Source organism: Centruroides sculpturatus, unplaced genomic scaffold, assembly GCF_000671375.1.
Source record: "Centruroides sculpturatus isolate CEXI.00-Female unplaced genomic scaffold, Cexi_2.0 scaffold222, whole genome shotgun sequence".
Classification (NCBI taxonomy): domain Eukaryota; kingdom Metazoa; phylum Arthropoda; class Arachnida; order Scorpiones; family Buthidae; genus Centruroides; species Centruroides sculpturatus.
The window spans coordinates 546114-564249 of NW_019384483.1; the positions used below are offsets into that span (position 1 = coordinate 546114).

General features: G+C 30.3%; 1 protein-coding gene across 2 annotated transcripts in view; it reads left to right on the forward strand.

Moving 5' to 3' along the window:
* Nucleotides 1–14196, forward strand: part of LOC111621522 (voltage-gated hydrogen channel 1-like) — a 56738-nt gene extending 42542 nt beyond the window's left edge. For both annotated transcript variants that reach the window (XM_023363679.1, XM_023363680.1), the window contains exons 3-5: nucleotides 5898–6005; nucleotides 11638–11869; nucleotides 11944–14196. In XM_023363679.1, coding sequence (XP_023219447.1) covers nucleotides 5898–6005; nucleotides 11638–11869; nucleotides 11944–12212 — 609 coding nt within the window. In that variant the 3' untranslated portion in view covers nucleotides 12213–14196. The remainder of the gene's footprint in view (nucleotides 1–5897; nucleotides 6006–11637; nucleotides 11870–11943) is intronic.
* The last annotated feature ends 3940 nt before the right edge of the window (nucleotides 14197–18136 follow it).

The following is an 18136-nucleotide window of genomic DNA, read 5'->3' on the forward strand; positions in this document are numbered from 1 at the left end:
TGAATGATGATACAGTGAGCGCCAACTTAAGGTGTGTCTTGAGACTGGTATTGTCATCCTCCATAAGAACAGACCTGTCTCATGTTCACTCTTTGAGCCATCAGTATATACATACCAGTTAGTACAATTGTGCAAGGTTTTATCAAAGTTGATGTTTACTTCATAATTGTTTGTTACTTGGGTGCTGTTGGAATTCATTCTTTGAAAGGGTTCTGTCCAATCTAGAGTCTTTGATTTGGTTTACAAAGTCCAGGCAGCCTTCTGGAAGGCCACAGTTAGTAATATAATGCTGTATTTTATTGTCTGTCCAGTTATTAAAATCAGTCTTAGTGAGGGACCAGTACTAAGCCATGTAGTTTCCTTGGATGTGTATGGATGTGCATGGAAGTTATCCTGGCCATGACGAGGAGGGCATTTTGGGAGTAGTGCAGTAAGCTTTAATAATGAGAAGCAAAGCCTTTCTTTGGGAAAAAAATTAGTCTTCTTCTTAGACATACACTGTGGGTAGCTGGGGATGGGCTGCTCAATAGGTATGTGATAATCTTCATAAAGATTTTTCTCATAGATGATGATCATAGCTTCCACACTGAGGCCCTAGTTGTTCCTATCAACCTTGGAAAAAGTATTGAAGATGAGATTGGTATGACTGGTTGTGTGTGTATTCTGTGATGACCCACGAAAGAATATCAAATACTTGGAAATTGTTGTAGACACTAGTCTTTTTGACTGATTGTCTGGCCATTTATCTTTATAGTAGGTTGTGCTTGCATGGTTTGTTGAAGATAATACAGTTTGTTTTATTAGTGTTGAATGTGAGCTTGTAACTTTAGTCCCAGCTGTAGATATTTTCCAACATGTCTTTACACTTATTCTCAAGTTCCAGCAATACTTTGTCCAGAAGCTATTATGTGATTATGTAAATCATGTAATAGCTTCTATTGAAGTTGAATTTTTCTGTAATAACAATTTCTGGCATAACTTTTTCCAACAGGCATTAAGGGTCAAAGATAAATTCATCTCTTAAAAAAATTATATTTCAATGCAGTTTAGTATTGAAAATTCTTTTAATATTTGCAGAAGTGTTGTATTTGAACTAAAATAAATTTTTTGTAAAATTAGTTTAAATGTATGATGTAATATAAAAGTTACTACAGTCTTTATAATCCCCTGGCCCTCCTCCTCCTCCTCCTGGTTACACTCCTCAAAAGTGAAATTGCAACATCACAAAGGAATGCATAGCCATATGCAGCAGTGGTGATATTCAGCGGGTTCACACAGGTTCGGCCGAACCCGTCGTTAACATTTTCAAAGTTTTCCGAACCTTGTTAAACACATGTAACATTTCTCAATGGTTTTGATTCTTTTAAAAAAATATATTAAAATATACGTATTATACTCTGTAACACTACTAAACTAGAGCCTTCCAATGCACCATTTGAGCGAAAAAAAATTAAGGAAAAATTTTCTGTTAGCGAACCCTTTGTTAAATATTTCGAATATCACCACTGTATATGCATATTGCAGGACTAGTAGATGTAAAGAGATATGAAAATTATTAAAAGAACAAATATATGCAACAGACACCTGTTTTATTCAGTAATGAATATGGCTCCTATGGGCAACTATACAGGCCTCTATACAGCAAGGCATACTATCAATGAGGTGATTAATGGTTGCCTGAGGTATCCATTGCCAAGTTGCATCCACTTGCAGTGCACATGTTGTCTATAGTATGTAGTGGTGGTTGCAGATGTACCTTACGTCAGATGAGGTCCCACATGTGTTCGATGGAAGAGAGATCCAGCGAGACTGCCAGCCAAGGAAGGAAGGGAAGAAGAGAAGAAGAACTGGTGAATTCTCACTAGCCATTTAAGCTGGTGAGAGTTCACCTTTCAACATGTGATCAGGCATTGTCTTGCTGGAACAGTGTTGGGTGTGGCCTGCACAAGTGGCCAAACCACAGGCTCAACAATTTGTGTGACATATGGGTCTGCTGTCAGAGTACTGAAAATATGCACCAGGGCTTTCTGCTGATTGAACATGATGTCTGGTGTGGGCCAGTGTGATGCTCACTGAAAATGACTGGCACATAGCATTCCTGGGTTGCTGCCACACCCATCCATGGCAGTCATTTTTCCACAGATAGAAGTGGGATTCATCTATAAACAATACCAGATGCCATTCAGTGATGATGTGACAACACCAATCCAGGCATGCAAACCTGTACTGAGCATTTAATGGCACTCCCATTTGCTGGTTACTGTGCATACAGCCTGACTGCAAGCAACCTGTTGCAGGTGGTTTGGGTGGACACAGATGCACATTTTGATGACGACAGATAGCTTCGGATGTCACATGCCATGGTGGATGGCTTCAAACAGGCTGTTCAGTGAATCTGCTAATCTATGCTCTCTGTCATGCACTAGTGCAATCCATTCCTTCATTATATGTTCACAGATGTTTCTACATCCAATGTTTCACACATTGCTGAATGGTATTCATGTCATGCCCAACACACATGGCAACTTCACACATTGACAAACTAAGATCACACAACTCCAGGAAACAGTCTCATTCCCTAGCTTTTAACTGGTGGTATTCAGCTCACTGTCGCTTCCAAGACATTTTCTACACTTCTTTGAAAGTTCAGTTGCTATGAACCATTGCTGGTAGCATTTATGGTCCAATCAGGCTACTGGACTTCATAGCCCAAAACTGGGTACCACATGACCTGATACTTATGCAAACTTAATAATTTGCATATCTCTGTCACCTTTACCGATCCTGCAATTTTCATGTGGCTACACACTTTCCTACTTGGTGTTGAAGAGCCTGTTTTCAAAGTGATGTATCTCCATTGTTTTGTGGCTGTAAGCCTTGTGTTTTTTATATTATTCTGTATAGTGTCATTTAATTCATATTCTATTTCTGTAAAATTATCCTTCTTTCCAATTTTCTTTGTCTCGGACTCACCCCTAGCCCACCAGGAGGTAGGGGAAAAACAACAGATGACAAAGAGGCTAGAGGGGAAAAGAAACATTCCAGTACGGATTTTGGGCCAGGCTCAAACAGGTATGGACGTGCGGCATCAGGCTCGTGGATTGGAGACTGGCGAGCGCTGCAGAAGAGGGCCTTAAACAGATTGTGAGGAGAATCTGATCAACAGATCTGGAGGCAAACCCTCAAAAAAATTAAAAGGAGAAGCCCATTGTCAAAAGGAGAACATACAAGCTTGGGAAGCAAAGTAATTGTGGAGAATCATCGACAGAATTTTGGGTACCCACATACACAGAACCAATTTACGGTGTGGTATGACGAAAAATAACGAAAAACAAACGTTTTCAAACCCCTTCTGGGCTCTTCATCAGGTTCGTACAGTTTTAGCTCGTAAATTTAGTTACCGACTTTACTCAGGCCAATCTCCTCCTAGGTGCGCCTCCCAATGATCGTCTCAAATGGTTAGAGGCGATGCACATCTTTAAAGTCTCTATCGAAACTACGTGCATAAATTTTAAAGAGGAGATGCTTTTGTCTATGGCCTGGCAAGAGTTGATTCACAACATGATTTAGCCGCCCGTTATATCCGAGTAGGCAGTATAATTTTAAAAGAACGATTCGAACTCAAGATCGAACTTATTTGAACAACATTCATTATTCGAATTTACGCGCTAAAACTGTAGGAACCTGATGAAGAGCCCAGAAGGGGTTCGAAAACGTTTGTTTTTCATTATTTTTCGTTGTACCACACCGTAAATTGGTTCTGTGTATGTGATTATTATTGAGGTGTGGTGAATAGTTTGTTTTGGGTACCCATCTGTCCTGTGACCCTTCTCATTTCTCTTTTCTTCCTATCCTCTCTCTATTAATTTTAAGGTAGATTAAGATTCACACACATTAGATAAGTGTAATTGTCGGGCGATAGTTATAGCAAGTGTAACTACCGGAATATTGTTACATCGAATCACCGAGGAAACTTGTAAGAGGAACAGCAGGAATCCGTAAAGAATCTGTACATATCTATTTTATTGCAAAATTAAACTTTTTTAATTGGTTAACATGTGTATGTGTTTTTCCTCTCGCATTGTACATTTTACAGTTTAATTTTTTTTAGTTCATGGCACCAACACATTGATAATATGCTTCTCTACAGTGCTACGATATTTTTTTTTTTTCTGAAACGGGTGTTTCTTCTATTTAAAAATTGAAAGGAAAACCAATTTTTTGATACATGTGATGTTTTTCATCTTGTATTTATTCCAAACTTGCATTTTCATAACAGCTAATTACAAAGTGTATATTGGTCACATGACTGTTTCACAGTGTTGACCGCTTTCTGAAGTGCAAATGCTATTGGGTTTAATTGTTTTCTTAATTTTTCTTTTTTAACTTCTTCAGAAGGCCATTATTAAAGTATTTAATTGATATGTTAGAAAGAGATTGCATCCTTATTTTGTAGAAGTTTATGTAAGGAAAACTCAAAAATCAAGAAAATTAATTTGTTTTGTGATGGATGCAGTGCACAAAACAAAAATTATACATTATTAATAATGCTAAGTAAACTTTCAGATATTTGTAGGATAATTTTTGAGATTACATATCCAGTGCAGGGTCACAGTTATTCAACCATAGATAGGGCCTTTGAAAGGGTGAAAAAATGTTAAATTGAACTGCTTTTTTTACCGGAAGACTGCAATAAAATTTTTGAGCATATAGGTTCTTGGTAAAGACTGGCAACTTGGTAATTGGAAACTTGCAATTCATTCCCACATTAATTCAAAAATGGATTTTAAAGAATGTAATCAGAGTAAACTCTAAGTATGTTTGTTGCAAACAGCACTATTCTGATTGATTGAGGGTGTGCAAACATACAATGTTAAAAAGAGGTAAAAAATGGTCCTATCTATTAGTTGATTTGTTATCATAGGAGAATAAACTTAAGCTGGAAAAGATAGATGATGTGAAGAAACTTTTAAATAAACTGGCAATAAGTGATGGGCATACATACTGCAAAGATATTTTACAAAAATGTTTTCTTTTTTCAAAAGTGATTAATTCTAAATAGGTACTGTGACAGAACAATTACATTGTGATTTTTATTATTTTTATGTAATCAATACGTTTTTTTTCTTTCTTTTGGAATTAGGATAGTTTTTTAAACACGGATTTTTTATTATCTTCAGTCATATGAACAAGTTTGTGTGATTTTCATTTTATAATCTCTTCAATTTCACTTTTGAGGACCATAGGTTGGGTGGTAGATAATTCACTTTAACATTAGGATGATTTAAATTCACAGAATGTTCCAGTGTGTTATTGATTAGCAATAAATCTTTATTTACAAAAAAACATATGTTTTTTTTATAACTGTTTTGTACAAGAAGTTGAAAATTAAATCAGTTTTGAAACATTTCACCTGTCATCAATCCTTATTGTGTGCAGAGTGAATAACAATAAAATCATATTTGAAACTATTGCACATCTCATTAACAATATGTGATCATTGCTGGAACTTGAGACAAGTTTAAAATTGCATAAAATCATCTGATGGTGCTTGTCTTATATAATGCAATTTTCTATAATGCTGAATGTATCCCACGTTGTATAGGAGTCCACTGTACTTTTGGAATGAAAATGATGCAAGGGACTTTTGACTCACTTTTTAATAACTTTATTATAAAGATGCACATACAATTTATTTGTTAAATTCTAAAACTTGAGTATTATGTTCATCAAAAAATAAAATAAACTTTTTGATCAACCCAATACATATGGAAATATTTTTTAGAAAACTTATTTTACCTTTAAATTGCAAATAATTAATAATTTAAATTTTATTTTCTGTATTAAGTAGTAATTTCCACTTGTTCATTAAAAAAATTTTATTTTTACTTTTTCAGGTAATCATCATTTCTCTGGTTATATTTGATTGCTTATTGGTCATTTCTGAATTGATGATAGATTTGGAAATTGTACCATTAGGTGATGAACATCATATTGCTCCACATGTAAGTTGTTGTTATATTATACAAAGCATTCATAAACTAACATACAAATTTGGTTAGATATAAAAAAAAATCCAGCAGTGAGTTGTGTAACTTTCCCAGATGTTATGAGATTTTATTTAAAAAATAAGTGTTTTTAATTACAATATAATAAATAAAATTGTTTGGGGGACCATCTGTTATAAGATTGTTATAAAAACTTTCTATATTTTTAATTATTATTGAATGGCAAAAAGCTTAATTTGGAGGGTATTGATCAGTTTCATAAAAAATTGTAAATGTACTAGCATTTACAATTTTTTAAATAACATAACGTCTTCATTAAGTCTGACCCCAACCCTCTTTATCTCATCTCCTTGACCTTTCACAATCAAAATTTAATAACATCAATGCCCCTTGTATACAAGATACTGTGCCAAATTTTGTTTCTTAATCTTTACCCCATCCTGAGATATTAAATGAAATAGATGTCAACACACACACATAATGGATTTTTTTTTTTTTACTTTTTTGGGGTTAGGTGGTCTCAAAACATGGAGATTTGCAAAAAACTTGGAGGGTCAAATTTGACACAATTCCAATACTTTTCCTTGTTATGTATACATGATAATTTTAGTTTCCTGGTTATTATGTACATGTCAAATGTTTCCCAATGGCGTTCTCTGTTATAAATTATCTATCACATACAATAGCACTTCTAGCATCTATTTTGATAAAAATTGCCAGGACAAATAAGTTTATCAAATGTATTTATTATGTTTTAATTGTGCCATTGCCAGAAGGAAAATTTTTTAAAAGTTTTACATATTGAGGCAGACAAGTAGCTTATACGAAAAGGTTGACTTGCCATGAAACTGTTAATTTCCTTGTGCATGCAAAAGGACAGACAATACAGTGTCTTCTAACTATTTAAAAAATTTTGTAAGCCTTCTATCCTTCAGCCAAATTTGTAAAAAAGGAGTTTCTCATAGTTCACATCTGAAACAGAAAATGCTTTGAACAGGTCAACTACAAGATAACTTATTTGACTTAGTAAAACCAAATATAATTAGCAATTATAATAGTGTAATGTTTGGCAGTGATTGATTAGATCAATGTTTTATTATTATTCAGTACTAAGAAAAACCATTAGAAGAGCTAAATAAGTTGCATTACATATTTTGAAAATAATTATACATAATGCATGCATCTTTTTTCCATCAAGTAACTGGTTCAACCATAAAAAATTGAAATATAGAAGGAAAAGATCATTGGCTGCTTGATGGCGATAAATGTCTCTTTGCAGTGTTTGTCATTTTATCTTCAGTCCTAATTCATTATTTAGAGGTCATATTACACATTGAAAAATAAACATATACTTGATATGAATTGCCAGAGCATAATGAAAGATAAAATTCTATAAAAATGCTACTATGTTTAGTGTACCAAGATAAGCCAACTCTTTGTAAGGAAAAGTGTTTCCACAAAATTTCACTAATAAAGTATATTCTTCAAGCATGTTGAGAATTTTCCTGAAGAAATAGCTTCAAGAGCGGTCTTATCAAAAGCACCTTTAATATCAAGAATGTCAAGAAAACTATTGGCTGTTTTTCAAGACTTATCTCAATTTGGAAAATCAAATTTATGTAAAGCAGTCTCCTAACATTTGCTAACAAAGTTGTTTGTTTTAAAAAATTTTTTTCTTGTTGTTTTAAACATATTTTGAACAGAGCAGAATTAAGCTAATTTTGGTGAATATGCCTGTATAACAAAAGTATCAGAACCCAGTATACTAAATCATATGTCTGTATCTTTATTACATAGAAAATACACATGTCTTGATTTTTTGTAGTGTTTAAATATCATAAATTAAATGACAAACACAGTTTAAATATTTCACACAAACATGTTTCATTAAAAACTTAATAAAAGTTGATGATGATTATTGATTAGACAATTTACAGTATTAATGAACACTTACAGTAAAATAGCAGAAATTAATATTTATGAATACAATTAGACTGCTAAAAAAAGTGTAAAAAACTTTTAATGATCAATGGTTCTTAAAAATAAATTTCCAAAAATGATCTACAGATTTAAACATTTAAATCCAAAATTTTAAGTTGGTATTTCATATAGGGAACAAACAGATACAGAGGAGAAAAATTTTTATGATTATGTAAATTATTAACTTTTTTGATAAACAACATAAAACAATAACTTTATTTTTTTCCGTCCGATCTACCCAAGTGATATTTATGGAAAGGTACTGTATACATATCACTTATTAGGGAATGTTGGGAGATATCATAAAGGGATCTCCATACATATGATAATGAGTCTGCATCTTTGTGATTGATGCACTCTTCTCTCATAGTAACCTTAAAAGTTTCAAGAAGCTCCATAGATCTAACTTGGTAAGTGTTATCTATGATGTGCATCATCTCTGACTCCACAAAGTTAATATCTATCTCTGTTTCAGAGGCATAAGCTATACTGTATATCTGTGTTGCTTTATATTTAAAGAATGATTAGAATATATACTATAGGTTTCACCAAACTATGATCAGTGATTGAGATTCAATAGATACCTGGAGCCTGATGGGTACTTATACAATCCTTATTACACAGGAGTTTAAAGATGGATGGGTTACAACAGTATCCAATAATAAAGGTGCCTGAGCATCTTGTGATTTCATTAAGCATACTCCAAGTGCGATATTATAAATCAATGATTTAACTGGGCGAAAACCCACCACACAGTTGTTCATCTATATTAGATATCCTGATTATTTGGAAGACTAAACCTATCTACAGTAGTTTGCAAAGGCCTACTGAAAAGGAGGACAGACATAAAAAACTGGCACACTTAAACTGAAACTATACACTTAACCAACAACTTGACACCTAGATGTGAATTCCAGCATATAATGAACAAATAAAATTTAATGTTCAAACGTTTTTGGCTGTCTTTCAGAGGCCCTCATCAGGAATGAATGCACAAAACACAAAAAAGCAGTTCTATTTTTTGAAAATTTCAAACTTTCAAACTTTTATTTGTTCATTATATGCTGGAATTTGCATTTAGGTGCCAAGTTGTTGTTTTGAAAAGGAGTTTGCAGTTAGGATGTCCCAATAGGGACATCCTAACTGCAAAAAGGTCATCATTCTGTATATAAAGAATGAGGAGTTACATAATAAATGTGTAAGCTCTGAAACCTGTTACTGAGGTATTGAACAATGAGGAACCCCTCTTCATTACAGCTAGATATCCTAATATTGTAACTACAGTATCTGAGTCTGTTACAGTAAACTTATAACTTCTTAAGAGTGCAGATAGCCTTTTCCAAGAGATTCATTGGAGACCTACATTTGTTGACTATGGGCCTGAGCTGCATGCCTGATTTATTTGTCTTTGCAAAAGCAATGAGCCTAGGGGTGTTGGATAAAGCAGTTGCAAAGTCTTCCAAGTGCAATATCTTAGATTTATTCAAACTAATCTTGCTAACACCCATTGTTATAGTGTGTCCACAAAAATTTCACTTATCACTGAACATTCCATGGAGGAGATTAATTGTCCAGAGCAACACAGTATGTGAATCTTTTCACCAACACCAAGAACAATTCTTATTTGCCTTCAACAGGATGACATCATTATTTCTGAGCCATCATATACTTGGCCCAAAACATTATACCATATTACAGTGTCCTCAATTCTAGGAGCCATGTTTTGTATCTTTAATATGGTCTTCTACTGAAATTATTCCTTGTGAATGTCAGTTAAGTGTTTAAAGATCAAGAAAGGATCTTCTTTGCAGCTTTGTAGCAAGAGATGCAAACAAAATACTCTTGACTGTTTCCATCAAGGATACAGGTGGAGAAAAGGTCATTCCATATGTGGGCATTGTCTTAAATATGTCTTGACACAGAAAAATCCATCTTAACTTTTTAACATGCTTACTAAGTAGCTCCCAGACATGCTTTCTTCCAAGCCAATAACCCTTTTATTAGCTTCCTCTAATACATGGGAATCTTTTTGATATGATCATTTTCAAAACAAATTAGTTCATGTAGTATGGTGTAAATACATCATGCACAAAACCATCATCATCAGTAGGTAAAGAAAAATTTAACATTTTCATCTATATGAAATAGACATCGTCGAGTACAATGTAGAACAAAATGGCTAACAAAAATCAAATGCTTTTTCGTTAGCGGTTCTATATCATTTGTACTCGATGATGTCTATTTCATATAGATGAAAACGTTAAATTTTTTTATTCATACTGCTGGTGTATTTTCTGTATCCAAATGAGCTTTCTGAGGCATAATGATCTTAACTTGGGAAGCAAGGACTTTTTTCCTCTGGATGAATATGGAAAATGGATGTAGGGAACAGCCTGTTTATGCATTCCATCAGAAAGTCCAATTTGGTATGATTCTAGTTTGGATAATATCAATTTCCTATGGGTTTATGTTTATGTTTATGGCCATGCTTACTAAACTAATACAACTGGAATATAAGATAACAATTTTACACCATACCACCCCACCTTTTCACTGAGAAAAACGTTACATGGGGTATTTAAGGAAAAGTGTAGGAAGCCTTGTATATGTTAGGCTCAATAAGCATTTTCAATTTAAAGAGACCAGTTTTTTATTTAGAGACCACAACATTCAGAATGTGTTATGGCTTTTCTTAATTAATCACCACAATGCATAGTGGTCAAATATCACGAAAGCCACAATGCAAATTTTGCTTTGTGGTCTTTTTGAGTTAGTCGTAACGTGTTGTGACTGTTTTTGCAAGTGCCATGATGTGAATTTCACATTGTGGATGATTGTGTTATGTTTTATTTAGAGACCACAATCATCCACAATGTGAAATTCACATCATGGCACTTGTAAAAACAGTCACAACATGTTATGACTAACTCAAAAAGACCACAAAACAAAATTCACGTCATGGCTTTCATGATATTTGACCACTATGCATTGTGGTGATTGTGTTTGTTCCGTCAGATGTTCATTATCCAAACATGTTTTTGTTGTCCAAACATAAAAATCTTTTGCAAAAGTGTTCATTGTCCGATTTGTTTGCAGTTCGAACTATTCGTTAACCGATCACCCACTATATTTGTCTTAACTGGCAGCAAACATGTATAAACTTGAGTTATTCTCTGTCAGATTTAGCTACATAAACATTCATTAATCTTAAATATCAAAGAACATTTTGAGATAAATTCTAATCTTTTTGTAAATTTTCGTCTAATGGAGATTATTATTATTAATTAAAGACAATGGAAAAGCAAGACGTGAAGAATGGAAAGCAAGACGTCTGTGTAACACCAGTTCCTTTTTTAAAAAGCTTTTTTAATTGGATGTAATTGTGTTTTTTAAAGGACTGTTTTTAAAATTCTGGCGGCATGTAGCCTATAAAGGAAGGTCTGTCGCCGTGAATGTGAAGTCTGGAACACGAAAAATAAATGGTGGCCCCTTTTTGGGCAGACTGTCTTTAATTAATAATAAATTCTAATGCTAATTAGCAACTATTTTAATTTTAAACTAAAATATTTGTAAAATTTATATATAATTCTCTAAAAATTATCTGAAAAAGTGGCAGAAAAATATATTAAATTCTTGAATTTTATTCTAGGTACTGCATTATATGAGTATTTTTATATTAAGTCTCTTCATTATTGAGATATCTGCAAAAATCTATGCATTCCGTAAAGAATTTTTTCTTCACAAACTGGAAGTATTTGATGCCATTGTTGTCGTTTTGTCCTTTAGTTTGGATATTGCATTCAGAAATTCCAGCGGAGCAATCAACGGCTCGGGTTTAATTATTATTTTAAGATTATGGAGAGTAGCCAGGATTTTAAATGGTAAGTATAGTTTACTAATGCATTTATTAGTTGTTATTTGAAAACAATCCTTAGTGGATATATGTATCATTCAGGAATAGTGCTGTCAGTAAAGACACAGGCTGAGCACAAATTATCCAAAGAGATTCAATTGCGAGAAGCCGTAGAACAAGAGCTGGCGAAGTGTCGCAACTACTGTGCAGCTCTAGAGCAGGAAGTAGAGTCACTCCGCTCGGTCTTGAAAATGAATAATATAAAAGAACTGCCACCGACTGTAATTAACAAGCCAGTTTTGCAACACAATACTGTTAATGTTGTTGCAGAAGTCAACAATGCCACTGTACATTATTCAAACATAATGTAAATTTTGTTTACACAATTGTTCAGATAAGGAAAGTAATTAGAATATAATAATGAAATATATTTTTATATCAATTTTGAGAAACACTCATGATAAAAAGTTATGTAAATTACTTTTTTAACTGCTTTGTGCATAATAAAATATGATTGAAAGATTAACATATACTAATTAAAAAATTCATAAAAGAAAAGAAATATTACAATGGTCCAATCATATTTATCACAATTTGTGGTAATAATGAGTGTAACTAATATATTTTTTTATTGCACGTTGTTATACAAACCACAAGTAATTTCATATTTTCTAGCAATTGTCATAAATTATATAAATATTGACAAAATTTATTGTTTATTAATTATAAAAAGCAATAATAAAAATATATATACTGTAGGTCTACATTAAAAGAAGTGATGTTTACCTGATTGTAAAATAAACATTCATAGCTATAGAAAAAGTTAATGATGTCTTACATTATAATTTTTATATTGTGATATTAAAAATCACAGTATTTTATTCTAGTATTGTACATATTATATATATATATAAAATTTTAGATTGTATCATTGATTTATGGTTATGCTGATTTTGAATATTTTAAAAAAAAACTTTTTTAGAAACAAAAGAAAAAAGGGTTATGTAATGAAATTTCTTTTCCAAACATTTCATTATTGTTTAAACAATTTTTTTTATAATAACTGCAACTTGAAACTAGTATTAATATAAAATTTATATTATACAAATAGCTGTTTTAAAGCAAATAATTTCAGAAATGTTTCAATTTGTGCAATACAGATGAAAAATGTACATAAAACAAAATGAAATTTTTGGAAATTAAATATTTTGAAACTGACAGTGATAAGAATCAAAGAATATTAGATAAATAATTCAATGTATTTCTTCAAATAACAAATATTGTATGCAGTAAATGTTAAAAAAGAAATTATGACTTGTTTTAACATTTTGCTAATAATATGCAGTCATTTGTCATACATATTGTCTTCAATTTTAGTTGTAATTTCTTTAATAGTTCCTTCTCAAAAATTGAGCAGAAAATCATAATTGAAAATTCATGTCTATTACCATTTGTGAATCAATTTTATATCTATTTAATATTTAAGTTGTGCATGAGAACAGCTGATCCAATTTCTATGAAACTTTGTATATAAATTCAGGATAGTCTGGATAAGGATATAGACTACTTTTTATTTCCAAAATTTTGGTGTTTTTATAAACTTTAGAATTATGTTATTGTTTGTAAGAGTAAATATAGTTTATACCTGGTTCTTATCAAGCCTTTCACATGAATAGGAAGTTTTGCCCAGAGGTTGGTGAATGTGTAGTGAATCATGAAATTCAAATGTAATAGGCTAATGTTGTGGACATGGACACTTTTGCCTGTTAATCAGTAAAGCTGGTCATTGCTATTTGAGCAAAATGCATACAGTATTAAATGTATTACCATTGCCATTTTCACCTGTGTCAGATTGTAAGAAATTTTAGGGACTCATTGACAATATATATAAAATCCTCTTAATTTTGAACTATCTGAGTTCAAATTAATGTTACTTTGTAACTATACTTTTGTCCTGGCCAGGGATATAGAGATTTGCATGTTGAGGAATTTGGTTAGTTCAAAATACGAATACTACAAAATTCAAAGTGAAAATTCTGTCCTAAATTATTGTGTGTGTGTGTAAACTAGTTTGTTTAGATCGAAGTGCCTCCATGCTATAAGAGAACAATAGACCAAGAACAACTCTAATCTGGCTTTGCTTTTACAGTAACACATTTTAAGTGTCACCTTACCCATGGGCTACTTTTTTTTTCCTCTCTCTTATCTCATAAAATACAGCTGGTTTTCGGGATTGCAAGATTGGGTACGAGTAGCAGATTGAGATATTTGTAGGGATCAAGGCTACTATATTTGGGCGACTTATACATTTTGGGCCATTTAAAAAAGTTTGGGCTATATTTCAAACATTTTATTAAAAAAAAAAGTAAGCAGAATTCTATCTGGCAACCTGTATGTTCTCACAACATGACATTTACCTGCAATTTATTTATTATTAATTAGTTTTGTACACATAGTCATATTTCATTTGCTTAATAAATTACATGGAATTTGTCATATTGTACAGAAATATGTAAATCTCGGAGAATTCAAAATTCAATAATTCGAAGTCAAGATTATTTCATCCCTTGAATTTTGAACTGACAAGGATTGCCTGTAATGTAAAATTGTTTTTGGTCAGATTTATTATGAGTATATATACTCATAATAAATCTGACCAAAAACAATTTTACATTACAGGACATTACATTGAGGTATGAGCATATATACTCATAACTCAAATATTTGAAAATGAAATTCTTGGAAACTATATATGAAATAATAGAATATAAAGTACTATTTATATGTTAGTGATGCTCATCTAACAATACTTGAAAAAATATCATAGGCCTAAGTATTACTGGTATTTGAATTCTTTTTTATATATATCTAAATCATTACAATTAAGAATCAATATTCAGTATTAATTAAACAGAACATTTGCCTGTTAACAAAACACATTATACATTATTGAACAATTATTTAAAATGTAAATTAAAAAATTTAATTATGAAAATCAGTTTTTATTTTTTATGTCTTATTTATTAATTAAAAGCCAAGGTATAATTAAATTAGTCCATAATTTAATTAAATATTTATGCCAAGCTCTAATTTAATTTTTCTAAAAATAAATATCTAATGGTACCTCATACTTTGAATGCTAAATTTGACAAAAATTTGCTTTAAAGTTCAAACTACATGTGCAGTGAAAAAAAATGTGTTCAAAATATATGTGCAATCTATTGTGTACCCAAGTCATCTCTTGCTTTTGGCATTACACCTGTATGTTTTCAATGCTTTTTTCATTTTGTGTTTGGTTATATGTATTGTGTTTTATTTGTAGATTTTTAACACTTTCTTCTTGCAATTTTTCTTCATTGACAGCTTTTGCAAGTTCCATATATTTTGTATCCTTTACTTTAAAATTTCCTGAACAAAATGTTTGAAATTTAGGAGCATTTCTCCCATACACATTACAAATGTTTTTACTATTTGTATGGTCTTATATCCCTTCCAAAACTCAAAAACATTTCAGGCACATTGATTCATGTCTGAAGACATTTCAACTTGATTTTGTTCAAACAAAATAGAAAGTAAAAAGTTTAAAATAAGCTTCTAAACAAAGAATACAATCTCACATTAGCAACAATAATTATAATTAAATTATGCATCTATGTTAAGTAACATCATGTGTTAAAAACGTGCAAAAACTTTGATCCAATATCACTTTTACTTCTTAACCATGGCATCCAAGAAGTGTTTGGAATCAACAAAGTCTAAGAGGAAGGTTGTAATATTGACAATTGAGGTGGAAAAGGAACTTATTGTGAACAGTGAAAGTGGTATACATATGGTGGATCTGGAGATCATGTTTACGATGCCGAAGTTGATGGTGTGTGGCCAGTAAATGTAATTTTCACTTTATTATACATTTTATACATATTTTTTTTCATGATTTAATTAATAATTAAGTTAAAAAATAACACAATTAAATTCCTTAAATTATGTGCATTTACTGTTTTAAGTTTATGGAAATGGGTAAAGATTAATTCATTTTCCATTATTTCTAATGGGAGAAAAAGATTTGGATTCTGAACAGCCTCCTAAAATGATTTAAATTTGGTGTATGAGGCACCACTGTACTTAGGATTTTCTGCTCAGTTCATTGAACTATTTTTCTAATATATAAATAATAGATTAATAGAAAAAATTTATTTAGGAATTTAAAAGCGAGCATTCTAAATAATTTCTTACCTTTTGTATAAAATTATTTTCTCTTTTTATACTTAGAATGATTTACACAAATCTGTAAATAATGTTATTCTGTGCATCATATTTAATATCAGCCTGTGTGTAAAACATTGTTAATATGCTATTAAAAAGAATTTATGAATAGTTTCATTGAAAATATTACTACATGTGCAAGATTTTTAGTACTGTTTTTAAAGTGTTACTTTTCATTTTTACTAAAATGCATCAATAAACAATAAATTAGTCTATTCTTTTTATATTAATGATTTAATAACTTTTTCTATAGTTATTAATTTACTATGATGACTTTTTAAAAAATATTTGTAATATACAATTGTTTGTGATAGATAAGTGCCATTTACTAGTCATGTGTAACTGTATAAAAGAATATGAATCAAAACAATCCAATATATTAGTCAATATTATGCTATAAAAATTGGATTAACAAAGATTTTCTTTAATATTTTATTTTGCTAAATATATTTGTATAGTATTTGTATAAAATATTGAAATTTTTAAAATTATTATTATTATTATTATAAAATCAAAAATAGTATATATAATCTGATTAGAAATAATATGAACATACAAATATCTAAGTGCTATTTTTGCTAATTCAAGTTTTTATAATCATATTTTGTAACTTTATATAACTGAAATATTTTTGATGATATTGAGCTACAAAGTTATTAATTGTTGAATCTAGTAATTATTAATAAAAAACTAATTTAATTATATAAACTTTTTTGTATTATTTAATATGTTTAAATATAATAATTTACACACTTCAATATTTCACTAGGGAAATTCTTTCCAATCACTACAAATAGTTTTTATTTTTATTTAATGGATGATATAAAAATAAACAAATTTGTAACATTAATTTTAACACATAATGGTAATTTTTAATTTAGATTTAATTACTTAATGTTTATTCCAATAATTTACATATTTTAGTAAAAAATGAAATATACAAAGTATATTTTGGACTGTTCACGACAACTTTACAATTATTTTATATAAAGTTTATATAGAATACAGGATTATTATTATAAAAATTACCATATGATCTTGTAAAAAAGTCAATTTTAATTAAAGAAAATATTAAAACCAGAAATCATTTTTTTAAAATTTTGTCTTATAAAAAAAAGTTTTCTGGTTTTAATAGTTGGCAAATTCTTTGAAAATATTGTCTAATGGAAAAAAAACTGAATGCTTATCATTATTATCTTTATCATAACATTTTGATGCCTGTTGTCTACTGATATTTAAAAAAACACTTAATAAATTTCCTTGATAACATTTTGCAGTCAGTAATTAGTTAAATCATTGATCTTCCCTCAGTGGAAAGATTGAAAAATATCAAATGCTGTCACATTTGCCCATTTCTATTAATACCCAGATTGCTTGATATAAAATAATTATTCTTGACAGTGAAAATTGAAAAAATTCTGAATTGTTAATAATTCATTATCTCCTGGACAATAAAAATGCATTAATCATTTTTCTGTTTTGTTAAGTATGTTTGATCTGAAGATAAGATCTGCATTATTCAAGACAGATGGGCAAATGGTAAAATGCTATTTATATTCAAAATTGAAAATTTGGACCATATTACAGAAAATTTTACTATTAAAAAGGAGCTGTCTATAAGTTTAATTTTTATTTTATAACTTTCTTATCAATTATCCAGCTCTCTACTTATTTTCTTACTTTGTTCAATTTACAATTGGTTATTGTAATAAGATTCCTACCACTAATCATAAAAATTTGATTTTATTAACATTTCTCTTCAGTCCCATCTTCATATACTTATATTTTAAAGATAATTGAATTTGAAAATCTTTTATATTAACAATCTTATTGTCAAATGATAGTTATAAAGAGTTTTAAAAAATCTTTTATGCATAGAAAATTAAAACAATTGGCAAATTTTATAATTAACATTTCTTCTTATTAATTGTTTTTTTTATCCTCTAACATTTATCTTTTATATAGAAATTCTGAATAAGAGAAAAAAGTAAGGTCTATCTATGTCATTGATATTGATAGTTTTTGGTTTTTA